Source organism: Nomia melanderi, chromosome 1 (assembly GCF_051020985.1).
Source record: "Nomia melanderi isolate GNS246 chromosome 1, iyNomMela1, whole genome shotgun sequence".
Taxonomy (NCBI): Eukaryota; Metazoa; Arthropoda; class Insecta; order Hymenoptera; family Halictidae; genus Nomia; species Nomia melanderi.
The window spans coordinates 20,634,372-20,662,275 of record NC_134999.1 but is presented as its reverse complement, the minus strand read 5'-3'; the positions used below and the strand labels follow the sequence as shown (position 1 = coordinate 20,662,275).

At 48.0% G+C, this 27,904-nt stretch overlaps 1 protein-coding gene across 10 annotated transcripts in view; it reads left to right on the top strand.

The window, feature by feature from the left end:
• The first annotated feature begins 994 nt into the window (after nt 1–994).
• The window catches only part of LOC116426718 (uncharacterized), a 28,345-nt gene continuing 1,435 nt past the window's right edge, over nt 995–27,904 (top strand). For 3 of the 10 annotated variants that reach the window (XM_076370681.1, XM_076370651.1, XM_031976057.2), the window contains exons 1-7: nt 995–1,889; nt 18,159–18,373; nt 18,774–18,966; nt 22,977–23,293; nt 24,518–26,121; nt 26,758–27,156; nt 27,348–27,733. In XM_076370681.1, coding sequence (XP_076226796.1) covers nt 18,261–18,373; nt 18,774–18,966; nt 22,977–23,293; nt 24,518–26,121; nt 26,758–27,156; nt 27,348–27,733 — 3,012 coding nt within the window. In that variant the 5' untranslated portion in view covers nt 995–1,889; nt 18,159–18,260. The other 7 variants (XM_076370686.1, XM_031976056.2, XM_031976055.2 and 4 more) reach the window with 7 other exon arrangements.

Below are 27,904 nucleotides of genomic sequence, written 5' to 3'. Positions count from 1 at the left end.
ATTATATAACAGAAAAGAAGCATCGGGAAACTTATATCGGAATAGAAGGACGTAATTACGAGCGGAGTGCGAAGCGTTAAACGGAGAGGAAGCTTGCTCGATAGTTCTCGGATGAAAGCTATATCGCCAGGCGAGGAGTCGATCGCCGGAGAACTACGGAGTTATTTATTTATCGCGCGGACGTACACCATGAGAAATATATTTGTATGTAACGATGGACTCTCCTCCGCGATTTCCCGGCAATTTCATTCCGCTCGGAATTCACGGTACGCACCGAGTCCTTACGTAAGACTCGAAAGATCAGCGACTCGAGCGCGCCGCGCGTGGAATGCTGCTTCCATGTACGCGGGGCGTCGAGAAAATCGTCTGCTTTTCCGATCGCGACGCTGGACGCGACCTTCCCGTGATTGTAAAATTCGGAAAAAAGTGAAAAAACGAGAAAAGAGCAGCGATCGAAAGGGAACAGGGAGATCCATCTTTTCCTCTTCAATTATCTGCGAACGTGTTATGTATATTGTTACGTGTCGAATGCCATGCAAGATTAATTGATAATAAACTAACAATGCAACGGAAATAAAGGAAACGGTCTATCATTTCCTGGACGACGCGCAGCGGGCTCGTCAACGAGGACTTGGACGATTCTCGACTGGAGCTTGTCGCTCGAGAACCGATTCCCGCGAGGCTGCCGCGTCTCGTCCAGGGGCCAAGATTGTTAACACGATACTGTTAAACATTAAATATCAGGCGAAGTCCAAATCGGACGTTTCTTGTAGAGTTTTTCATTCCGAACACGAATCCAGAACAGAAGCATCACCTTCAACACATTTCGAAGTTTAAAAGTCCGAGGATCTCAACGTTTCAAATTGAAATATTCAAGTTCTCAGACTTTCAAACTTGAAAATTCCAAAGCGTCGAGTTTGCAGAGTCCCCAGAGAACCGTAGCACCCGAAAATCCACGAGAACCGTCTATCAGCCGCAAAGAGCGACGTCGAACTTCGTGAAATGCCGCAATCGAACAGAACGGTCGCAGTTTCTTCGATCCCCGAGGCTCTCCGTTCGCCCTAATCGTCGCGCGGCCATTTTTCCGCGGAACACGGCGTTATTGAACGCCGGAGACCGGCGCGTTGCGTCGCCGGTCGGGGATAATGATCGGTAAGGGTCGATGGATCGTGGCGCGGCGCGATAGGGATCGACAGCGTTCACCGTGACTCGAAATCAAGCGTTTCCTGCACGGTGCATTATGCACCGGCGCTCGGACGAGTGCACGCGAGCCTTCGTCGTCGACCACATTCCACGTTCCCGCGTATAATTTTCAGGGTTAACCACAACCGACGATGCAACGGCGGACGGATTCGCGGGCCCGTCCGCGGAATGCAAATCGCCTTGATTGGCCGCGTAAGTGGAACGCGATTTTCCTTCCCCCTCCCCCGCCGCTCGGCGAGATACGATCTTATCGATATCCGCGTTTAGAAACCGTACCTTTGTCCACCGGTCCGCCGGATCGGATAGTTCAGCGGTAGCATTGAGTATCGTCTCGACGAGCCCGACGGTAAAAGTGTTCGCGATATTCAGTCGAATCGATTAGCAACTTCAGCGAGACGTTCGATGTAAAATTGAAATGACTGTTTACAGAAGAAGAAACGGAAAAGGAAATCCGTTCGCTCCGACGCTGGACTCCGAAAGCGAAAAACGGAGCGTCGAGTCGGCCGCGTCTGCTCGCGCTAATTGTTTTACTCAAATTTTGCTGAATATTTATCAGGGTTTCTGGTCGTTCGACGCGCTGCACCGTTGCATGCTCCACGGGCCGGTCGTTTGCGTTTCACGGATCGATCGCTTCGACGGTGTTACGTCGAAGATCGTTGCGGCTGAAGAGGATCGGCCTCTCGAGGGTGAGTTGTTGATGGTTCTCAGGTTAATTGGCGGCGTTGATTTTTTCCGGTGGCTGCGCCCGGACTAACGAGAGCCTCGACGAAAGTGTCTCTTCCAATTGGAATCAATCGCCGCCGAAAGTAATGTCACGGTTAACGAGCGTCCTCGTTCGCGTGATCCACGGGCCGCGTCGTCGCGATCCAGACGACGACATCGGCTCCTTAAACGCGATTGCGCGGCTAACCTTGTGGCGAGCCGAGCGCATCCAGCCGATGCGCATTTCAACGTTTGATTATCCCGCGTTTCATGTACCGCGACAGTTCCGACGTTTTTCCTCGACGTTGAACACCGCAGCTTGCTCCGACCGATCGCCGCATCGTACGCTGGAATCAATTAGCGCCGATTGCCCTTAGACGGTAATTAAATTAGCGTTGATCGCATTTCTTCGATCCCGCTGAGACGTGCGGTTTAATCGATGCAGCAGAGTGGATTTCTATGCGACTTGTTTTTGTAGTTTCACGATCTCTAACTTTGTTCTGGAAAATTTGAGAAATCCTGTTGAGGAAACTGGTGATATCTCTCGCTCGGAAAATCGGGGAGATCTGTTCGGGAAAATTAACCGCTTCAGTGGCAAGCGTTCTCCTTATTCGTTTCCTTTCTAATTATTTATTTATATTTATTACCTATTTAAAAATTGGAAAATCTACTGCTATTTACAATGTTTTTGACAATACTTCTTATTGCTTTTCTGAACTGAAAAGACCAAACTGTTTTTAACAATACTTCCCATTTCTTTTCTGAACTGAAACGAAGCGCGATCGCGCCGCTTATCGAGATTTCGCAAAGATCCGTGGCACTCGAACGACTAAATACTTCTAATTAGTAAAATCCGCTAGTCCCGATTCGTAAAATTGCAAATTTCCAAGGAACAGAATAAACTACCCAAAGTCAACAACACCAGAACTCGATTTTCATTCGTCGGATACAGAAGCGAGGCAGCTGTCATCTCGAAGGACATCGGAGTTGTTATGAAACGATAAAAAGAACCTTATGTAAAGATACTCATCCAACCTGCGGAGATGATGTTCCGCGTTAATTCGGGCGGTGACACGAATAAAAAGCGGCAGGCGGATTCACGCGACGCGACGCGTCTCGTCGCGCGCGTAAGCGTTGACCTTCGCGGATGAAGGAGGATGCATCAGCGGCGCGTCCTGCTGCGTCGCGAGATTCCGTGTCTCATCCTTCGCGCATTCCTCCGGCGTATTGTTCAAGTTTTTCCTCCGATCGTCGAAGTTACGTGACCAGGTTCGTCGTTGTCGGCCGATCGGCTCCGATTCCCGATCGGCGGCGATCCTCGAATGGAAAGACATGGTGACGGCAACGGCCGTTGCTGACTTCCTGCACCCGTAATCGAGCGATTCGGATTCGAGGTTCGTTTCTGTCCCCGTAAGTCACCGTTTCCACGTTTCCCGGGAGCAGGCAGGGACGTTCTGGGCGAAATAAATTAAACCGCGGTATCGCGACACGCCGCGATCGCCGGGAACGATAGCGGTCGTTACGCAACGCCGGCTGCTAACATTTCACGAATCGATTTCGTCGGATTACAGCGTCATTCATGATTCCGAGAGCGCGCAACGAATGCTTCTCCGTTGCATAAACGTTTGCCTAATCGGACGTCCCATTACATAAATTTCATTTCTTCGCTGGTGTACACAGGGTGTCTACAAAAGTTCGGACCAAACTTGTACTGCCGAGGTGGAGTGGAAAAAGTTGCGGTAAACTGGTTTATTAGAGGGATACGAGCATTCGTGTGTTTACAGGAAAAATTGGTGTTACAATTAGTTACACAGAATACGTATTACAATTCTCGGTGACTATTATTCGCGTGTCCTAATCTGCGAAATCGTCGTTATTAGTCGATCTGTCGCGTACATTGTTGTTCGATTTGTTTCTCTCTTTGTCGAGCGGCGAAATTTCGCTCGCGACGGTAACGTTTACCGTTTTCGTAGTTTCCCGGTGAAAAGTGACCCGATTTCTCGAACGCCGAGCGCAGCGAGCCCGACGCGTGGGAGTAACCGGCGTAACAGTACTAAAATGTGGTGGCACGAGCGGTACCGTTACGAGATTATAATTTACAAATAAGCGTAATTGAACGTGCGCGGGTAATTAATAAATGAGAGGCTCGCGACGCTCGTCGCGCCACTGCACGGGCACGGTGCAACGATCACGGTTTAAAGACGATTAAGCGATAAATCGCTCAGATCTTGCTGCTCCTTTCGTTCCTTATCGCGTCCGCGCGTAATTTACGCGGCAACGTTCGAAACGCCGGACCGACGGGTTTATCGAACGGATCTCGAAGTTTCCTACGGTCGTGCCTGTAATATCACGCGACAAATCACGTTACCGACACTGGAGAACGACGAACACGAGTTCTGTAACGCGACGCGTCACGGTTTGATGCAACGGGAGAAGAATCGATCAACGCCGCGAAACAAAGCGTGGAAAAACGCGATGCCATTGCGTGTATTGTCTTCGAACCGAATAGATTATTACAGGCGCGGCTAATCGGCAGCTCGAAAATTGCCCGCGCGCCTGGAGATCGATTAAGAAGAGAATTACCATTCGATCAAGATTCATAAGTTAAAAAGCTGAGGATTATGTGCAACGAATACTTCCGTCGAACGTAACATTCTCACGTGGTAATTCGACGCGAGGAATTTAATTTATTTTTACCGTGTATTGTTAATTGCAAGCAACGCTCCGCGGTGTTCGAACGCTCGCTTATCGTGTTTGCTCGCTCGCGGGAGATAATGGAGAAAAAGGAGGAGCGAGACGGACAACGGAAGCGAGAGGAGGACGGGAGCGCTTGTAAAATCTATTCTTGCGTCGGAGACGGGAATCGGTAGGAATGCGCACGCTGTCGAGGATATCCAAGACGACTCGCCGCGTTGACTATCGTGTATCGAAGATTCCCAAGGATTTCGGGTCCTCGAGGCGTCGAGTAAGTTCCTTCAATAGCGTTTTAACCCTTTGCACTCGACAGTTTTTCGATGGAAATATTCAACGTTTTCTTCGACGAGATATAGGTCGTATTGTTTGAAACTAATTTAAGGATAATTCATAGATAAATTAACACGTTAAGCGCGATGTCAGTCACTGGTGACTGACGCTTCTGAATGACTAAAAAACAATCGTAACATACAAGACAACCGATGTGAAATAAAAATGTTTAATAAGGCAACTAAATTGATAATAGTGTAACGCAAACGTTGCAACGCCAAACAATTCATAATTATTCCTACTTTTCTTTGCTACAAAAGGCAAACTCTATGGGAAAACGCTTAAAATTTTCGTGGCGCTTAACGTGTTAAGCAACAGAGGTGTTTCATTTCAATATTTCACGTAGCAATGCATACTTCTATTTTAAATGTTAAATATTCAACTTCATTGTTTCGTTGTATCGAACCATGTGAGAGTCATCTCTCGATTGCAAAGGGTTAAACCGACTGTCGAATTTCCTCGGTGAACGGAGTTCGAATCAAGTATTAAATCTTTGCGGTCCGAAGTGCTCTTCGTTTCTCACTTTGAGGTTCACGTCGCTGTTAGTTCATTAAATTACAGCTTAATATTTACTCAAGAATATCTGGGAGTCATTGAAATGTTACCTTTAAATGGTACAACTGTGATACTACAAATAAATATAGAAGAAATTGTTAAAACAAGTAGAGGTTGCAATAAAATAGAATGTCGAGTCCGACTCGACGTAGGACTGCTAAGGATTAATGTTGTTTATTTGCTCGTGAACATGAGTTCCTGTTTATTTAGTTCTTGGAAACGAAAGCTGTTCATTTCCATAGGTTCAATATCACTGTTCATGAATATTTCGCGACGAAAACTCGAAGGCGAAACGGAGCAGCTGAAGAGCAGCGGTCATTCATCGATTCCGTGAAAGAACCGAATCAAGCATGTCCGACGCGGCGCGGCGCGGCGTTAGCGTAATTTCGCTACGGGACGTCGAAAAGCCTGAATTACAGTTAGAACGTAACACGACAATTTACAGTTACCCACACACGCAACCGTGGACACGTCCGCGGAGGAATAAGGTCAGCGATAAATTGATACGGTGCCCGGCGTAGACGAATTTTCTGCCCAAACGCCGGCTAACGTGTAATTATCGGAGAAAACGACGCTCCTAACGGTGCCCGACGATTACGGCGTTCATGGACAGTGGGCCGCGCCATCACTACGCATTATTAATAAATTCAAACTGCCGTCCATCCTGCGGATAACGTTACTCCGTGGCGTTCGCAGCTTTTGCCGCTGAAATCTGATCGGCGAAACGTCTCGTTACAATGGAAATTACCGAGGAACTTCATTTTCGATGCTTCCGTTGTCTTCTGTTAACCCTTTGCACTCGAGAGGTCACTCTCGCCACTCGGTTTGATACGGTAAACTTATAAAGTTTGACGTTTAACACTAAACTTTGTATAACGCGTCACTATGTGAAATATCAAAGTAAAATAATTTTGTCCTTTAACTTTATTGGGTTATTAGTCAGTAAACTAGCTATGGGTGGTGCACTATTTAGTAACATTTATGGGTTAGTAATAATGATTTATTAGAGAATAAACATGCAACAATATTCAACTTATTGGACACAGAACACCGATACGCGGATGTCTTTTGTTTGCGGAGTGGGTAATTGCTCGATCTTCATTACCAACGAAGTCATCGATTAAATTATTTACATTAGTCGCAACAAGCGTCGTCTATATTTTATCAAAGAGTGTTGAATATTTCTAGTGAAAAACTTTCGAGTGCAAAGGGTTAATCCTCTAACGATATCTCAGAGAATTCGTTGCCTTTAGTTCGACCATGGAAAACCTCTGCGAATCGAACTACTACACGCTTCGCGAGAGAATTGTAAGACTAAACTCCATGTTTAACCCTTAGCACTCCAGGTTGTTTTGTAATCTATCAGCAACTGCAACTAATTCTTATAGTATTCCTAGCGAAAATGAGAAATACCATAACATTTCTTCGGTCTTTTATTTTCCTTAGTACAAAATCTGGATGCGTGGAGAATCGAATTATTTTAGGGTAGCTTCTTTAAGATTTATTGAAATATTCAACATTATAACTGGTGCAGTATCGGAGTCTACAGAGTTCAAAGGGTCAATGAAACAATTCCACGTCGTGTCTTTCGCTTTCCGGACCTCGAATTCCATCGGAATTCTGTTTATTCTATTTATCGAGGCTCGACGACGATATCCAGCCACAGAATCGCGTGGAACCCGAGACGCAGGGCTGTCTTCGATTAAACGAACTCTTTGTTCCCGTCGGGGAGATGACAATCGGACGTTTCTTTTCGTACGAAGCAGACTGTGTAATTGCATCACCCGCGGTAATTGAGGCTCGTACGAAAAGGAGCACAGCCAGAAAGGAAACGCCGACGGACAAAGAGGAAAATGGAACGAGAATGCGTCCGGGGGGATGGGTCGGCGAACGAACCAGTCACGGCTGGTCGTAAGTGGATCAATGTGTGCGTATGCAACCGTCGCGTCGCCTCTTTTCTCGCGCGATAATGGATCCTTTCAGGAAACGGGTTTGGTCCGGACGCGAGCTTCTCGAGCGCGATTCCTTTCGAAATTGTTGACAACCTTCTTGAAAAATCACCGAGACACGCACAGCGCGAGGCGTCCCGTAATTATTCGCGATAAATCAGCCGGCTCGAGGACGCCGCGCCGCGGCACGTCGAATCGCGTCGATTCCAACAAATTCCCGAGCGAAGTTGCGCAACCGGTACACCGTCCGACGATCCACTTATATTCGAACCACTCGTTCGACAAAAGTGGTTAGCCCGAATTTTCTTGCGAAATATGTAGAGGAAAGTGAAGCATGTACATCGATTTTGAGAATCTCTTGTGTCTGTTTCGTTTTGTTATTAACACGTCGAATGCCGCACGATTTCATGGTACAAAATACTTGAAATTGAAAAAATATGATATTAAATCGTTTGATTGAATCGCACTGTTATTGTTGCAGGTTCATCTAGCTGAATGTCACCACATTAGTTAGCATTATTTATAGTATAGAAATGTTTTCAAATAATCATGGTTTAATTGAGTGAACTATGGTAATTAGATTTGGTTGGGGTCACCGGTGACCCCCGTGTCACTCAACGTGTTAACACTAGCTACCGGTTGGTTCTAAATGAGCAGTTCCTAATTTCTTTTAGAATTACTACGAAAGTACTGATACTTCTGTCAGAAATGAGGGAAGAAGCTGATTTGGTAGTTCAGCTGGAATATAAACCAATTGAAATCTTAACCTTTTGAACTCTGCAGGCTCCAATATTGCACTAGTAATATTAAATATTTTAATGAATGTTAAGGAAACTACCTTAAGATTATTAGATCTTCCAAATATACAAAGTTTGTACTGAGAAGGGAATTAAAAGTTTAAGAAATGTTATAACATTGTTAATTTTCAGAAGGACTATCAAAATTGGTAGGAGTTGCTGACGTATCGCAAAACTATGTGGAGTGCTAAGGGTTAGATTCACGCTTGTAGCTTTTATATAGAAACTTTAGAAAGACGGTGCAAGTTATCGGTAGTTGTACTATTAAATTGCATTCTCCTGAAGTAATCTATATTATTACAATTTTCGCGTGTTCAACGGAATCTTTATTACTTTGTGGTACTAAACCCAATAATAAGATTTCTTCGAGATACACAACATGTCGAGTCAATGAAGCGATTTCACGGTGAACCTCTGAAAAATTCGATAAGTGGAGTTAACCGACTTGGCCAATGATCGGCGCGTTTATCAGCAATCATCCAGTAATTCGATCGCGGACGCGGTCGATGTCGTAATTTCGTGATCGAGGAGCTCGCGTTTCGAAGATGGCCAGTTGCTCCACTTTTTTCCGCGAGCAGAAATAATTGGTGGAGCCAATCAGGCGCGGAGAATTTGTGTCCCATTAAGCGTCAGATTTTACCTTACGCGCATTCTTATCTGACAGCACTTACCTTTGCACGTGTATCTTAACCCCTTCGGAACGGTTGGTACACATTCGTACAGATGTGTTTTAAAACATATTAAAAACTCGGAATCCCCTATAAATGGTACACGCGTCCGTCACGTGGTACTTTATAGTTCGAGAAAATGGGAATTTACCATTCGATAAAATTCTATTACGATAGGTGCATCGGCATTGCAATTTTCTCTTCGATTGGGACCCTCAGTCCCGAATTTTTTCTATATTTATTTGTAGTATCACAATTATACCATTTAAAGGTAACATTTCAACAACTCCCAAAGATTCTCGAATAAATAGATAGAGCGTCATATTAAGCTGTAATTGAACTAATAAAGAACGAACTAACGTCGACGTGAACCTCAAACTGAGAAACCAAGAGCATTTCGGACCGCAAAGGGTTAAATTTCGACTCTGATTCGCGTATTCGAAAGCAGCCTCGACAGAATTAATATACATACGAATCATCTTGTCCTCTCCTCGAGCGAATCGAACTACATTCTCACGTGCGTTTATCCAAAATCAAACGCGTGACGTAATCCGCAGAAAGTTGTTTTCTCGAACTTCGTTTCGGTGCATTCGATGAAACATTCGAAGATTTCTACTGAAACTAACACTCGAGAAAAGCGCGAGGAAAGTAACGTTGAAAGTAAACGATGAAAATGGAGTAATTTTCCCTGCTCGCGGGAGGAAGAAGGAAGTTAACCCCTTGCGCTCGGGAGGTGACTCTCAGTCACCACTTGATTTCCTACAGTGAAGCTATAAAGTTTGATATTTAATATTATACTTCATATAATGCATCAATCTGAGAAATATTGACGTAAAATAGCTTTGCCCGTCAATTCGCGTGAATTTCTCGTCGAGTTGGTTTTACAAAATATCGTCGTCTCATCAGAAAATGTTGAAATATTTCTAGTGAGAAACTTCGGAGTGCAAAGGGTTAACCCCTTGCTGTGCAATGACGAATGAGACTCGCGACGAAGATTTCTAAACCGATTTAACAAGAATCAATGTTGTTCATTACCCACGGATCAAACAAATATTTTGCCATTATCAATGTATTATCTTCAAACGAAATTTCCACCTCAAGCAGAATGGAAAACTTTGTTGTATTTCTTACAAATTGTCGATGGTAAAATATTACAACGAAAGTAAATAGTACGCCAAGGGGTTAACGGGTTGAAGTTCGAAGCAAAGACGAAGATCGTTTCGAACAAGCCTAGGCTAGCGACAGCTGCGAAAGCGACGACGCGGCTCGCCGAGGAATCATCGGCGCCGGTCATTTCCGCTTCGACCGGTCCGCCAGCTGTCGCTGATGCAACCGAGCCGATGCGATGGTATTTACCAGGCATAAAGTACGCAAGTAACTGGACATTATATTGTAAGAGTCGTTCGTCTGTTTAATCGCGACAGCTCGTAAACACGAGCACGAGGAGGCGCGGTGGCTTACGGTTTCTCGGAAGCTAGCCGATTTTTACCGGCGCAGATGTTCCTCCTGTGGCGTCACCGGTTTTACGACCGACTCCAGTCTCGTCCGCTGAAGCGTTTGCATTCCAGAGTTCCCGAGAAGCGATACGATCCCCGGAATATCCATCGCCGCAGCCGGAATTTTCGCTTATTGTCGGAAATATGATTCCGCCGGAATCGTTACGGCCGGTTCTCGGAAGAATTCGCGGTAGAAAGCAGGAACCGCGGCCGCGCTTATCGTACGGACGATAACTTTCACTGGGAACGCTAGAAAAACGTGGAAAAGAATGGGTTCGCTGGGCAGGAAATTAAGTCGCGCGATCCGCCTTTGGAGGCTCCGATTTAGCCTGCAGGTTTCGACGTGAGCCGGGAACGTTTAACACTGGCTTTACAGGCGTTTGTTGTGCAGCTTGTTCTATTGTTCCTAGAAAAATCGATGTTCGTATAGGTCGTAAAGAGCAGAGGTTTGAGAATAGACAATTAGGATTCATAGTCGTGTGAAATCGGCGTGATCCGCGAACCCAGCGTTAAATCTTCGCGATCTCTGATCCCACCACTCGCGGCTAGTCGCGTTGGCGGCCATTAAAGCGGCGATGTTCGAGTTTAATTGAAGTTCAAAGTGCGGGATTCGATGCCAGTCACCTGCGTTTGGTCATCGCGTTAACAGTAACTCCGATTTTTCCGCTCCACCGCGGAGTCCGCCATGTTGGATCGCCTCTTACGGTCGCGGGTCACCAGCTGATCAGCCAGAGTGTACTGTTGGGAGATCGTTTGACGGCTGAGCTGAGGAATGCCGATTTTTCGTTAGTCCTCAGTTCCTTTCGTCTTATTTCCGATGATAATTAGCTGTTCGTCGGCACAGCTACGCGTGATAAATGAAAATTGTAAGCAAAACCCTAGATGAAAGACTCCTCTTGCCTGTCTGTCGTCTCGCTGGACATCGAGTCATCCAACAGTATCATCGAATATTCGACACACAAATGTTGCTTCACGGTGTCTCAGCTAGATGCTAGATTCGTGTTTACTACTCTTTACCAGCTCTTACCAACCTCGTAACCGATAGAACATTACCGAAACTTGTTCTTTAATGCCCCGACCGATGTCCAAACCTGTTTTAACTTCCCTGTACAATCTCCTACCGACTCGACCTCCGTCGTCGAGCATCGGCCACCCGTTTCTAGCTTTCGTCTATCGGATCTCAAGCTGTTCTTACTTTCGGAGTTCATTCGTTCGAACTTCGATCGCCCGTTTCCTCTAACTCCCATTTGCGAGCGAGACGAGATTTCTCCTCTCTAAACGGACCGGTCGAATAATTGGCTACAAGATAAAGGTAAACAGGTCAGACTATGAATTCTTGAAATCGTTTGTTCGGAATTTAGTATCGCGAACACAAACGTTTGGTCTCGCCGACAAATCGCGGCGCGTTTCGCGTTAAAAGCGTTCGCGTGTTCCTTCCACCGATCATCGTTAGCTTATTAATTGAACAGCTGAAGTCTTACGCGCGCTTCGATTATCTTCCATCGATCAGGGGTCCCGCGAAGCTCCCGATCGGTACAAATCGGCCATCCTCCAGCGAAGAAGATACCGTCAAGCATCGTCCGAGCGGAGCGTCTCTCAATTCCGCAGCCTTCCAACACGCTTCGCGTCCCATCAGTCTGCGATCCTGTCGAACGTAAGAGTGATCGTCGGGGATCTACGTCAGCGTGGCCATAGCGCTGCTGGAAGTCGAACAAGGACGACGAAGATCGCCGGCGCGGCCGGTCGAAGAGAGAAAGGAGAGAGAGGAGAGCTGCATCGCAGGAATAACAGTACTCTCACATTGGTGAGCGCCGTCGAAGCACGGTACCGTTATCGGTTACGGCGTTACCACGCCGCGGAGGACCGGCGACGGACACCGGGGAGCCCAGACTGCAGCTTCGTCTCCTCTTCCTCCTTCTCTTCCCTCGTTTCTTCTTTGACCCCGAGCGTCCTTTCCCGGCCGCCGTAAAAATCTTGGTCACCAGACGCGTGCGCCGGTAACTGTAACAAATGAGCCGTTCCTTCGCCGAATCGGTCAAGCCCAGGTTCGAACTTTCTGGTATATACCGTCAGATTTTTGGTAATTCGTTCGTCGATCGCATTGGAATTCAATCATCCAATTGGAGAGAAATTTTCGACGATGAATTAGTAGCTACGATTCTTTGTTTCAACTGTAACAAATGAGCCGTTCCTTCGCCAAATCGGTCAAGTCCAGAAGTTTCTGTTGTATATCGTCAGATTTTTGGTAGTTTGTTCGTCGATCGCTTTGGAATTCAATCATCCAATTGGAGAGAAATTTTCGACGATGAATTAGTAGCTACGATTGTTTGTTTTATTTCAATTGTGACAAATTAGCCGTTCCTTGGCCAAATCGGTCAAAATCCAGGTTCGAAGTTTCTGTTGTATATCGTCAGATTTTTGGTAATTTTCGACGATAATGAATTAGTAGCTACGATTCTTTGTTTTATTTCAGCTGTTTATCTTTATTTCTATTTGCTGTACGCTAGGATGACTTTGTTCAATGGGTTGTCTTCTTATCGAAGTTTCACTGTACTTAGGCTTCCGTTCTAATCGTGAGAGATATTTCTTTGGCAAAATAAAATGAAGATACGAGCGTATCGATGTCGAGTACAGTGATCGGAGTGTCTTAACAGGAATGCGGACCTGATGGCGGATCAGGATTTACCGTGCCCCATAATCCACTAGAAGACGCCGCGATCCATTAGAAAGACGGATCAATCGTCTGTTCGCTTGTCTCGAGCACTAAAGCTGCCAGATGAATTCCTGAATTCTTCTTCTTACACGTATCGATAACATAACAGATGATCCTCCGGCGGATAAATAAATAAATTGATTTCGCGATGCGCGAAGTGGCAGTTAATAGAAAATAAAGTGGATTTCATGAATTTTTGCGAGTAGAGAATCACGGTAGTTGAAATTCCTGACAAATTGGCCCCCAAAGGCACACATGCATGTGAGCCGCGAGGATTCATTACAGTCGTAAACTCTTCTCGATGCAAATATCGGCGGGCCGTAATTATAACAAAAATCTCTGCCGGGGTTCTTCAACTGCTTGATAATTGCTTATTGCTGATAATTGTGGCCAGGGCAATTAGCGTGTATACGTAACCGGTAAGTAGCTTTCGACCCGCTTTCCTTCCGCTGAATTTCATCGGGTTACCAAAGCGCAGAGAATTTGTATAAATTGTCATGGCAACGTTCGCCGGACATCTTCGATCGGGAAGCTCGCGAGCAAAATGAGATAAACCAGCGAGACGAAGGAATTCAATCAAATTAAACGTCCCACTATCAGTAGTGTATTATAAAAAATAATGTCCCGTAGACGGCAGCTCATCAATATACATAATTAATATCTTCTCTCAAAACACCATTTTCGTTCACGCTCTTCAACGTGCCAATCTGACCACCGGCGTCATACATTAAAACCTGAATATTTGAATATTCAATAGCCAGTTCCTGATCCCCTCCCTCGAATTCGCGATCTCTCGTCCTTTTCGCAACATTTCCAATATCCATGTCCCAAAATTAGCCGACTTCATTCTACCCCTTCGACTCACCTAAACGTGATCCAGTTGCTCAAAATGAAAATATTCTGTTATTCTCATTCGCGATACACTGAACTCTTCCATCTCACTTTCGCATCTGTCGCACATCCTCCTTCAATCTTCTCGCTCTCCCATAAAAAAGTTCCACCGATAAACCCATTGTTACTACCATCGCAACGTCGTCAATCTCCGATCGCGACACGCGACGAACGGTGCTGTCTTCGGCATCCATCATTCGACCGGTGATCCAGGTGGACAGCGGCTAATCGATCCGATCCCGATTAATCACAGCCATACTCGGATGTCACCGTTGCGTTCGTGGCGTCACGTGCGATTCCCGGGTACGAAAAACGTCCGTTCACCCCTCCAGCCGACGGGAGCCCGCGGAGAGGCTCTCTCCGTCGATCCTCATCCTCCTCCTCCGCCCCCTCCTCCTCCTCTTCGTTCCACCGCGGAGGAGCCGACTCACTTGGCTAGAGAACCCGAGTCTCTCCTGCGGAACATCCCCGGCAGTTTCACGTCGACGGTCATCCGGATCGACTCGCGGCCAAGGTCGGTCGTCAACGGGAGCGTTTTCTTCCGCAGAGACGCGCGCGCGCCGCTCCGGGGTCCCCCGAAACAATTGCCATTTCGGTTTCCTCGCCCGGTCGTATCGGTTCGAAACGAATTCCGCGCCGCGCAGGGGACGATGATCCGGCTCCCGCGAAAGAGACCGTGCGCTCGTTGAGTCTCGTAGACGCGGATCTGCGCGATCGGCGCGCTCGTTGCGATGGGAGCCGCGGTGGTGATGTGGAAGTGCTGTCCCAGATCGTTTTCGGGGATGACTCGACGAGGGTAGACCCTCCGCGAGGATCTGGAGAGGACTTGTGCGCGAGAGAGTAAGTGTCTCGGAGAAATCGTTCCGTGGCCAGTGTTTTAGGAGGTACTGTAGAGAGATGGCTGCTGCGGAGGAGCGAAGAGGCGGCACGGATCCTTCGCTGTGTGTTTTGTTTATGGTTTCGATCCGTTACGCGCAACCATATTGACGGGTAGCGGATTAGCGTTGTAAGAAACATGGGAGCTGAGCAGTCCGGCGTTCCTCGGTCGAGTGATCTCCCTACAGTAGCTCCTATCCCCTAAAATGCTAAGTTTGCTGGCATGCCCGACATATTCGACGGAATTCGCTTGGGATTTCAGTTCGTTGTTCCCGGAGAAAGACTTTCCACGGCAATAAAGTAGTAGATGGATAGGAATATCGTGTCGGTCGTAAACGTTCCACGGACAAGCTGGCGTTTAATTGGACCGCCTCGCAATCAGAGTGCCGAGAGCGCGAAGACTGGAAAGGCTGCACGCCGTCCGACACGATTTTCCCCAACAGCCAAGTGTTTCGTGTTTCACGGCTCGCGTCCGTCCATCCGTCTGTTCGATTTCCATTACGCCGTCGATGGCGGACGGCAAACGAGCCGTGAACTTGGTAATCGTACGTTGAACGATCCGCGTTTAAACCTGGCCGCGCTCTGTGCCGATTCTCGGCTGCGACACGTGACATCGGCGCGATTGGCTCGCCACCGATCGTTCGCAGAACTCGCTCACGCGCAATTGTCTTCCGTCGCGAGCAGATCGCGCATTTTTCGGTGATAATGTAAATATATAAATCTATTTATATATTTATTTATACATTTACCGAGAAATTCGGTGATACGGAAATCCGCGAGACACGCGCGACGCCGAAAAAGCGTAGAAAGTAGCCGAATATGTTGGAATACTTCCAAGGAAAATTCGTTTCCATCGATCGTTCTAATCGCACTCTCGAAAATCTGAATTCGCATGGAGATCCGCAGTCTAATTATAAATTATTACCGGTTCTCCAGCTTTCGCTTTGAATAATTACTCCGCGCATCGGTAAATAATTAGCCGCATCCCGCATGACTCTGCGTTCGTTCCGAAGGCGTTCGACCGGCCGTTCTAACGTGGCCGTTCAATATTCCGCGTTGCGACGGTTCGAAGTAACGATTACTCGAACTTTTTATTGGAATTCGGGATAAACCGTGGTCCGCTCGAGTGGAGAATAATTGTATTCACGATCGAGGTCGACGCGGAAAGCTCGTGTAACGACGGTTGGGAGGAGTTCCAGGGAATCGTTTCTTGCCGTAATTAGCGCCGCTCGTAATCTTCCACTTTTCGATAATCAGTTTCGTCACGAGCCAGTCGTCGAACGGAACACGCGAGAGACGAGGCCCGTTCGCGCGGGATCGACGCGCTCTTTATTTTTCTCGTTCGCAAATACGAGGCGGTCGGATGACCTAGTCTCGGGATTTATTAATGCCATCGTGCGCGCGAGGATGAGCATAATTGCGCTTAAATCCGTCGTTTATATTCGACATGCCGTTCGAGCGACTTTTATATTTCTTCTCCTCGCATCGTCGTCGTCGTTGATGATTCCTGTAACGGTGTTCGGCTCGTAAGAAGCTTCTTCCCCGTTAATGTTTCCTTATCGAGGAAAACGTATCGGGAATTCCTCCGGCGTATCACGCTTTCGAGAGGAGACCTATTTTTTCGCGGAACGCGCACGCGTCCGCCATTTTGTCGCTCGCCATCGACGCGCCACGAAAAACGCGCGATCGGGCCCGGCTAACTGTAAAAAAGCGCCGTTTCCCGGAGCCAGTCGCTTTTAGACCGGAATTTCAGGCGGGCTTAGAAATTAAAATCATTGTGGGACCGTGCCACGGCCACGAGGCCCGACGGGGACCGTTAACGCGATCAAATCACCGTGTTTACGAATAACATTACACGGAACGCGACAATGTTCGACGCCCGACCGACGAGATTAAGCCTGTTCCCGACCGATTGATAAAACGTAGAGTCTCTCGGAGTCGTTAGCAAGGCGAACAAATGTCCTACAATCCCAGTTGCTGCGAATCAGCATGCACAAGGTGATTTTCTTCTCCAGAAACCGTGAAGTTCTGATTTTTTCGTAACTCGCGTTTCCAGTTTGCGTTGCGTTCTCGCGCGAAAGATCGCGATGTTCAAATTTCTACTGGAACACGTGCAATCATCGTTTATCGGGTGAACGTCCGTTGTTGGAGGAAATTTCCCGAAGGCAGTCGCGTTCCCAGCTCAATTAAATAAACGCCATACGCGACCGGCATCCGCCGTGAAAGCATTTTTCGCCGTACACTTCGGATAATAGGAATGCGTTTCGTTCAAGGAACGCTCGGAGCCGCACGCATCGCCGGTGAAAATCGAGCAACCAGTCACGTCGATGGCATGCACGCGATAATTTTGCATGAACGGGTATCAAGTACCGCGCGTCTGCGATTTCTAGTCCGTATCTGCGGCGGGCATCGGATTTTTCCAGACACCTTGTATAATACCTATGCGCCGTACACCGAATCGCGCCGAACGGGCCGACAAATAGTACGATAAATTCGAAAAGAGAAACGAACGATGCACGCTTCTACGTTTCGACGTTCACTAACGGCTCGTCCGAGATTCGTCGAGCACGTGCAACTCGATAACGAAAAAATGGAAAATGGTGTCGCCGGCTGGCAGGGACACTGGAGTAAATACCGATCGAGCTCCAGTCCCCGGGTCACTTTTACTCGATATCCCGCGCCGCGTCGTTCGTTAGTTAATGGAAAACTCCTCGTCCGATCTCGTCTGCAATTAACAGTTTTAATTAGCAGCGTCCGACGGTGCCGCGGTCTCGCATAAATTTAACGGCCGCTGGGGAGCAGGCTCCGTAGAAACGAGGTGAGATCCTGCGTCCCCCGTTTCCCCGATCCTCCGGCGATTTTTTCAATCCACCTTTGTAAACTTTTTTCCTCGCTCGCTCGCGCGCGTACACGGGCATTCTTCTGTTCTTCCGCGGCGCTACCGCGTCGACCGTGATCCGTCGTGATCAACGCAATCGATGAAATATTCATTCGCAACGGAAATTCAATGATCATAAGTAGACTACGGATATTCGTAGCGCTCGCCGGAAATTTGAGAGCGTGGAATTACATGAGATGTACAGGACACGAGATGTAGATGTTCAACATGTGCTTTTTATACTATTTCTCCATTAACGGTTTGAAACATTTCAATTTCCATAAAGATCTACAGTCTACTAAGAAGTTTTCTAGGGAATTAACAGCCATTGTCAGATTCATTAGACTGTCTACAATTCACGAGGGTCCAACGATTCTCTTTCGTTAATTCGATTCGATTCTTTCAGAACGAATGAAGTCGCGTGAGAGGAGCACGTCGCGAAAGGCTCCGAGGAGCTCGCTGGGCAATCACCTGGATCCGTGGATCGAGTAATCGAATACAGACGAAAATGTCGTGCATAGGAATGGCACGTTACGAGGATGGCTTCCGGCTGGCTGGACCCGCGTCGGAGTGCTCCCTCAGGAGCAAGGCTCGAATCGACGCCCTTTTCGAGGACTCTAGGTAAGATTCTCATCCCCTTGATCAATGATTGCACACTTCTACGTCATTCGATGATTACTGAACTCCTATATTCACTTGAAAAAAGTATAACTGTCTGAAACAGTGTATCCTAAAAGTAATCTTCGATCGCGTAACAATTTTCATACGTCTACAAATTTTATTTCGTATCAAACTCAATCTCCTCCATCGTCCACGAGACTTTTAATTTGAAAGAGTTACTGTACATCTACACAATGCACGGTAACATGGCAGTGCGTTCATTGGATCTCCAGTGAGCCAGCCATTGTTACGCTACGATTAAATGGTAATGTTAAGTCACTGGCCATTTACGAGCACCGTGATCGCGAGATAAGCTCCGAGTCCGTTATTTCGAATAGAGAACGAGCTTGTACCGTTCCAGATCAATTTACGGGTCCACCGTGGGCGGCTGGTACGGGGCAGTGTCCACCATGAACTCGACCAACGTCGACGACACCGGCGCCGACGAGCAGAAGAGGGTGAACAGCGCCGTCCAGGCGCGAATCGAGGCGATGTTCGCGTCGGTGGAAGCCGAAAGCGGAACACCCGGGGAGTGCGCGGCCGCCATTTTGCCGGTAAATATATAAATTACTTTCTTCTTTATTTTTTTTTCCATGTTTGTGTGTCAGTGAACAGCCGGCTCCCCAGGCAACGACACCGTTTCGCCGAGGCTAGACTACTTTTTTTCCTGTGCGCGTTGCAAACGTAGCTCCTCTGTGAAGATTAACTTTAACACTAGACCTACCGAGCATTTAATACGATTGATATGTAATCTCTATAAAGATTAACATTAGATTATTTTCAGTTTCTTTGGATACTCATCATAGTACGCAAGTGAAACTATTTCCAAAATCATTTCAAATATTCGATGCTTTTAAGATATTAATAGCTGCGAAACAAACAAATCAAAGTCATTTTGACCGGTACGGTAGTTCTAGTGTTAAACGTTCGAAAAATTGTTCGTCCTGGATATACGGAGACAGTTGTTCCCCGAGCGCAATGATAGAATGTTGGAAACATTACTTTTCAAGATTACTGTATAGGAGAATCAAAATTTTTAGCGTTCCCAGGGCTAAACGCTCGGATTTAAGCAATTAGCGTGTTACTTCGAAAGAAAAGATGAAAGAAGCAGATTAGCGGACGTCGTCTCTGGTGGTAGGAGATCGCGAGCGCGAGGATTTCACTGCAATTAGATAAGATCGCGTAGAAAAATGGAAATTTTCACTTATGGTAATAGGATCGCTAGTCCCGGCTTTTCTCCCTTGTTCAGAAAATCTTGCGGGCACGGCCATTCGTTCCACTCTCGAGGAGTACGTACATACCCACCTGTTCGCGTTTGTTAATGAAGGATTCACCTACTTCGCCGGCCGAATTGCCGCCGATCACGCACCAATCGCATATTTCATCCGCCGCTAAGGAGATAGCTTCGCACTTTGCGCTGATCCTTCCAGGAGGAGCCAGCACGCGACTGGCCGAGAGAGTTCTCTTCACTTCTCTGTCGTTGAAATCTCTAGAAACGCGATTTTAAAGCGGAAGACTCTTCTTCCGTGGTGTTCAGATCTCCGGCGACGCGACATGCGACGGTGTATCGTTGTTCTTCAACGACGAAAGCGTCAGCGACGCTCCATTGGAAAGAATCGTCCGACTTTTCGCCGTCGAAATCGCTGGCATCGTCGCTCCGAGTGAAACAGCCGCGCGAATAAACGTTAAAATTGTCGAAACGCGATTTTTTCCTGCATCGGAATCCTCGATAACGTGACATTCAACGGAAGAATTGCGTTGCCCGGCGTTGAACTCTCCAGGAACGCGATCCCCGCTCGCGGGAACCTTCTTTCCGGGCATTCAAGTCTCCGGAGTATCACGCTACGCGGAGTTATAGTTCATCCTGCATCGAGATATCTCGATAACAAGAAATTTATGTAACCTCGTTCGCTGTACGTGTAGCGTACTGTTGCCTGTGTACTAGCAGAGGTAAAAACGGGGAATCGAGGCTGCTGGACAGAAATAAAATTTAGATCGGCGTATAATTAGTCGTGAACTGATTGCTCGAAAAAAGATGACCGAGTTAAAAGTCTCTCGAGGAGAAGGTATAACGGGATTCTGCGAGACGTCGGAGATTTGCCATTTCTCGATTATTTCATCAAATCGCTGATTGTCGCGCGTATTCTAGAAACATGAATTTATCAAGAAAAATTCGTATTCTCGTCGCATTCTCAAGAAATTACGCGAAATTCTTGTCGCCAAGATTACAACGATCTCTTTCTTTGAAAGAAACTTTCGTCGTGAAAATTCAATTCCCCGAGCAAACGAGCCAGCGAAAAAGTTGCAGCATCCGTTCTCGAGTGGACACGGCGTTCCTTTTGTTTCTTCGAGGAACAATCGGCGATAAGCGGCCGTTGCGGTTCGACCGAAGATAAGGAGAGGCTCGGGACTTTCCTCGGGTGCGGTACAGCGTCGTCCTGGCATTCTTAATCGTCACTTTCGTTCCGTTCACGATTCACAGAGCGTGACGGGCTACCGAGCCTATTTGGAGCACTGAAAAATTCCCCTTCGTTGCCGCATCGGCACGCGGATTTTTCTTATTGCCCCGACTTTACGGCCGATCCTCCTCTTCCGCATCGTTCCGTTGCGCCATCGATGATACTTCTCGAGTAGAGCCGAGTTCAATCGAGTTCACGTCCACTCGTCGATCTTCGAGACGATCTTCTGGAACTTTTCAAGTAGGTAGACCAATAATTCAACTAGAGTAGACCGAGGCGAATCAGTTCAGACTTCACAGCGAAAAACGAATAGTTGACCCTTTGAACTCTGTAGGCTCCAATATTGCACCAGTTATAGTATCAAATATTTTAATGAATCTTAAAGAAACCACCCTAAAATTATTCGATTTTCCACACATCCAAATTCTGTACTAACAAGGAAAATAAAAGATCGGAGAAATGTTATAGCACTTCTAATTTTCGCTAGGAATACTATAAAAATTAGTTGCAGCTGCTGATAGATTACAAAACAATCTGGAGTGCTAAGGGTTAACACCGAGAATGAACAACTTTTTTCATAAATTTCTTATAAATAGATATTCAGCTTCAGTATCAGTAAAACAAAATACTGGGAAACTTATAAACCTTCGTTTTATGAGGGAAAAACTAAAAAGTGAGAAATATCCTACTTCAATATCTGTTCGCTGTTTCGAAGGTCTTCGTTTTTCACGACTTTGATACGTCATAAGACGGTTCTACGATTTCACTTCTTCGTTAAAACTCGAACTTGTCAGTTCGATGTTAAAAGAACCCGCTGGCAACGAGAGCCAGGACGCGAACGTGTGCGACGTGAGTCATACAGGATTGATCGACAGTGCCGCGGCCTTATCGAGGATTTCCAGCGTTTCAAATGATTTTTCAGAGCGCGGGTACGAAGCGCGAGTGCACGCAGTCGCGAAAGAAAATGGAGGACGACGTATCGCGTTGTCGCGAGGCCGAGGAATGTCGTCTTTAATGCGCGCGTTATCTGCGAGACGCATCGAGGACATGAGGAACGCGCGGGGACAACACGAGGGGTGTTAAAACGCGGCGTAAAGAGTTTCTGATAGTTTCTCGCGGTTCTCAGAAGCTGCCGCCGTCCGCGAAACAGGTTCTGGGTCTTCGAAGAAAGAGCTTTCCACTGTACGCCGCGCGACGTCAACGAAACACACTTGAGTTTCGATTGTCTGCCGGCGAACCGTGACACATTTTCGGTTTCCAAACGAGATTTCCTTCTCGACCATTCATCCCGGCGAGTTGTAATTCATATTCAGTTGGCTCTCTCAACGATTTATCGTTCCCCGCTTCGTTCCGCTGACACCCGAATGTCGCACGTCCGTTGCCTGATGTAACATCGGCGAGGATTCGCGTTCCAGACGTCTGGGTGTAACTGTAAACGAAAAGCGAATATGCTAATCGACGCGATAATCCGCGAACTCGCGGCCGCAGTTTCAAAGAATGGAATTCTTCGGATAAAAGTAACATCCCAAACGCATTAAGCCGATGCAAATCGCGTCGCCATGCCTGAAATCGAAGGCGCGGGCGATTGATTCATGTAAATCCACCGTCTGCACCGTGTCTGACAATAATGACCTCGCCTGAAGCGCTCGTAGGCGCCTGCGCGACGAGATTCTCAAAGAATGATGCTTTACCGTTCAAAATACATCAATTTTCTCTTATCCCCGCTCTACTGATTTCGTCTTACGAGTCTATTTTATCACTAACGACGCGCCGGTGTAGAGATACTCTCTGTTCGCTGTAACCGCACTTTTACTTTGAAAGTAGAACACTGATAACAGTGAAAGAGCCTTACTGCAGTTCGTTTCCAGCGAATAACATCGATTTCTTTAACACTGGAATTCTCCTGGATCGCTGACCTCTTCCTCCGATTGTCGAAAAGAAAGCAAACGATTCTAAAGAATTGTCCTTAGCAAAAGCATTCAACGCTAAATCTACCAAGCAATTAAATCGAGATTCTGAAATTTTTCTTTTAAAACTCCGAAAGTGCGTCTATTGCAGCTTTAATGGATTTTCAGTTCGCGCATTGCTAAGCTTTCAATTTGCAGGTAAAGTACATGGGAGCGGCTCCAGTGGGCGGCCGCGTGGCGAGCGTCCGCGGCCTGCAGGAGCCGCTCCGCCAGCTCCTGGAGCGCGTGGATTTCTCGACGAAGGCGAAACTCGAGGTGTCCCGGCGCGGCTTGACTTTCCGCACGACGGACGGATGCGAGAGGAACAACCCCTTCCGGAGGATCGCCGTGTGGAGCGCGCTCAGGCTGCGCTCGAAGAAGGCCGCGTCCGGCGAGCAGCAGCACGCTTTCCTGCCGCTGGTCGGCGAGCAGGATCAGGGCCAAGCCGGCGAGGACAAGCACGCGGACCTCTACAGGCGAGTGTCCGGGAATTAACGCGTTGAACGCCGCAAAATTTCCTAGAAATACAAAAAATAGAAAAGATACAATATTAACACTAGAACTACCGTACCAGTCAAAATGACTGGTTTCGACTTTTTTGTTTAGCAATTATTGATATCTTCGAAGCATTGAATATTCGAAATGCTTTTGAAAATAAATAGCTTCGTTTGAGTACTATAATGAATGTCCGAAGAAACTGAAAATAATTTATTATTACAATTTTTATGGGAATTGAATATTAATCCTATTAAATTCTCGGTAGTTCTAGTGTTAAATTATTTGATTGAATCGCGTTGTTATTACTGCACGCGGACCTCTGCAGGCGAGTGTCAGGGGAATTAACGCGTTGAACGCCGCACAGTTTCCTAGAAATACACAAAATGGAAAATATACAATATTATGTAAACCACTGGATTGAATCGCATTGTTATTAGTGCACGCGGACCTATGCAGGCGAGTGTCCAGAGAATTAACGCGTTGAACGCCGCACAGCTTCCTAGAAATACAAAAAATAGAAAAGATGCAATACTATGTAAACCACTGGATTGAATCGCGTTGTTATTAGTGCACGCGCATCTCTACAGGCGAGTGTCCAGAGAATTAACGCGTTGAACGCCGCACAGCTTCCTAGAAATACACAAAATGAAAAAGATACAATATTATGTAAACCATTGGATTGAACTGCGTTATTACTGCACGCTCATCTCGCTCAATGTCACTGCATCAGGTAGCATTGTTCGTAATATACAAATGCCTCCAAATAATCGCCATAGTAATTCGATTCGATTGAGGGTCACCGGTGACCGCCATGGCATTCAACGTGCTAATCGGTCGCGCGTCACCAAGATTAATCGGTCGAGAAATCGAGATTTTAGTCGAATACCGGACCCGGGCGATCATAAATTATTTCCGGTCGCTCGGAACCGGTTGAACTTGGACCCGGAGCGGCTTCAGTCTCGTTCCGGCGAGTGACACGATTCGCGGATTTGGCTTCGATGTATTCACAAACGGAGAAAGTATTCGGACAGAATTAGAATGAGCTTCTGAACATTCGTGCGTTCCTATAATCGTCAATCTATTGGTTTGCAAGAAGTACGAGCGGAAATTGATTGAAATTCTACAGATTGCGCTTGAGGAATACCTAAACTTCCGCAGTTCGGTTGCCAAAGCAAAGTTCTAACAAAACGTACATTTAACAGGACGATGCGGGGCTTGAAAGCGTCCGTGGAGAGTTACCCGCCAGTCTTTGCGGTGGTGATGCGTCGGCCTGGCGCGACGAGGGTGCTGGAGTGCCACGCGTTCGCCTGCGAGACGGAGGAGGACGCGGTTGCGGCTGCGGCGACGCTGTACAGAGCTCTGCTGGCCGATCTAGAGACGAACCGTCGCCGTCCCAGACAGGCGAACGGCGTCGGCTGCGTGAGTTTGGCGTCAGTGACGTCCAGCGTGCGAGAGCCGAGTCCGGGCAGCAGGATCAGCGCGCGGACGAGCGTTCCGCAAGCGGAGCCGGCCGCGCCGCACCCCGTCAGACCGCCGAGGATGAAGAAGAAGGGCTCGGTGTCGAGCTCCGTCACGGAAGACGAGAGCAGCAAGCCGGCGGAGGTGCAGAAAGCGCCCAGAAGGAAGAAGAAGAACTCGGACGTCAAAGCGGAGGACATCTTGGAGGCTCGGGGGCGACGGCCGGAGCCGATACCGAGCGAGAAACCGGAAGCCACGGTGCAGAGCTTCGGCTCCATCCAGAAGAGCTTCGACTCGAAGCTGAGCAAAGAGGAGGAGCTGCAGAACTCGAAGAACGTGTACCACGACGTCGCTCCGGAGAAGGCCAAGATCGAGCAGTGCGCGGCTGAAGCGGAGAAGGTTTACGACGCGGGCGCCGACGGCTTCTACGAGAGGGTGCTGAACAGGTACGAGAAGCTGCCGGTGAAAGCGAAAGTGGAGGTGATTAGCCCAGGAAGCCAGAGTCCCGTGAAGGGAGCGAACGACGTCAGACAGAAGAGCAAAGAGCACGAAAAGAGCTCGTATCTGAATCAGTCCGCGGAGTCCGCGAAGAGGCAAGCGTGTCCCTCGAAGCCCGGCGCGGTGTACGACAGAGTCGAGAAGTCCGGCTGCAAGGACGAGGAGAACTCGATGTACGAGCGCTGCAGCAAGCGGGGCAGCAAGGAGAGGATCTACGAGGAGCACTTCAAAGACGCTGACAAGATCTACAGCATCGCGCAAGATGATGTCTACAGCGGGCGGAGCAGCAGGCTCAGCAGCAAGGCTGAACTCAGGAGCAAGGCGAGGAACTCCCAGGAAGACGTGTACATCGTCAAATCCTCGAGAAGCGACACCTACCAGCTGATCCAGGATCCGGCGGACTCCGTGTCCGTGGAGCGCAGACGCTCGAAGGATCAGGAGAAGGTCTCGTCCGGCAGGAGGCTCAGCAGAGTGGTCACCATGGACAAACCCCTGAAGAAGCACCTGTGCGACTCCTCGTCGAACCTGAACCTCCCCGAGTACAGTCAGCCGAGGGTCAGGAAGAGGAGCAGAGCCGGCAGCGAGCCTCCGGTCGGTCGGTCCGAGGAGGCGCTGCTGGCTCTGCAAGAGGGCCGCTTGAAGAGGTCGCAGAGCGACGTGGACATGGACAGGGGAGACCTGATGACCAGGGTGGAACTGCCGCGAAGGGGCAGCTTCCTGAAACCTGGCAGCGCTAGGAGGCCGAACAGCATCAAGGGCGGCACGCCCTTAGGATTCACCGAGCTGTTCGATGAGTTTAGGAACCAGGAGGGGCTGACTAGCGTGGACGACATTCTGGCGGCCATTATAGGTAATCGCTGGAACAAACTTCTATGAATGTACGGAGATATGCGGAAGTGACCGCTTGGATTCTTGTTAACCCTTTCGTTACGGCAGTCCGGAGTGACGCCATTGAACGGGGCACGTCTTTCGACGCTACCTCGTCATTCTCCGGATCGTACTCTTTTAACCCCTTGCCCTACGATTTATTAACTGTAATTGATACTACTTTATCCTTAATAATTCATTAGGAAAAGAAGCAATTCTAATGCTTACTCTACGTCTACATTTATCGCAAAGGTTAACGATTGTTAATAGAAAATTGGTAATTAATATACATTGAAGAAATGAAAGAACACTTAGACTTATCGAATCCAGTTCTTTCATTTTTTCAATGTAAATTAAATACTAGTTTTCTCTTATCAATCGTTAACCTTTGGGATACATGTAGACATAGAGTAAACGTTAGAATTGCTTCATTTCTTATGGAATCCAGTTTAAAACTTTCGTCGCGTGCCACGATATCGTGGGTCAAGTGGTTAAGTGTTACATGACAATATGTTTGGAGATTTGCAATTATTGTAAATAAAAATACAATCACCACGTAACGAAAGGGTTAAACGATAAGGAAGTTCCCGACTTGATGTTGCGTCTTGTCCAATTGCAGACCCCGAGGGGATGTCCTTCAACGACCTGAAGCCCTTGTACAAAGAATTCCTGTTGAAATTGGCAGCGACGCTGACGCAGGACGAGCTGTACCAGAGGTCGGCCAGCATAATGAGGAGGCGTCGAAGACCGCAACGAAGGCGATCCAGTCGGCGGACCTGCTTGCTGGGCAGGGCCATCAAGAGGTCCGTGTCAAGGTTGAAGGGCGGGCCCACGGAATTCACGTCCGTGATTTTCCCGGCGAGGAGGCTGAACGACAGCTTCGGCAGCAGCTCTTCCTGCGACGTCAGGAACAACCACAGAAACCGAGTGCTGGCGAACAGACTGGTGAAGAGGAGGTCCTCGTGGAAGATGAGCAAGCCTGGCGGTTGCCACACCACCTCGGAGGACAGTGACACTTGTGAGTAGAATACCGAAGCTGAATTGATCGTCCTCGTTGCTTTTAGCCTGAAACTGCGAGCAGTGTCTGAGAAACAGGCGATCGGACGTTGAACGATTTCTTTTATCTAACGTTCCCAAGACGGCGCATCCTCCGCGCGAAAGAACAGTTGTACGTGACCCGGCGAATGATTGTTACCCCGGTGATCGCAGGTAGACGACTGAGTCGCAGCGTAGGCGCAGCCGCGAACAGGAGCAGCAGCGGCTACGTGAGCTGCAGCGAATGCAGCTACGACTCCGAGTCCTGCACCTGCGTCTCCGCGGACAAGTGCTACTGCTCGCTGTCGAGGAGGGTCCCTCCTCAGCCCCGGGTCGTCAGCAACGCGGTCGTCTGCTCCTGCGACACGGACAGCTGCTCGGAGAGCAACAAGTGCTACTGCGCCCGGCAACCGGTCCAGCCGACGATCCTGGAGCAGCTCAGACAGAGGGGCATCGTGCCGTCCGAGAGCACTTTGAGCAGGGGCGGAAGTCCGGAGCGGATCAGGGCGACGAGAACCAGCAGAAATCGAACGCCTTCCCAAGGTTTGGATGTACTCAAGGTAAAACACGGCACTTGTTCATCTTAACGATGCACCTCGACCGTTCTTGCAGTCGAACGTCGGGAACTTCGTAGCGAGGAAATTCGGAGTCAGTTGCGATCGGTAGTCGTAACGTTCGCAGAACCGTCGCGAAGATGAGAGTTTGCTCGGCGGATCGGTTAGAATCGGTGG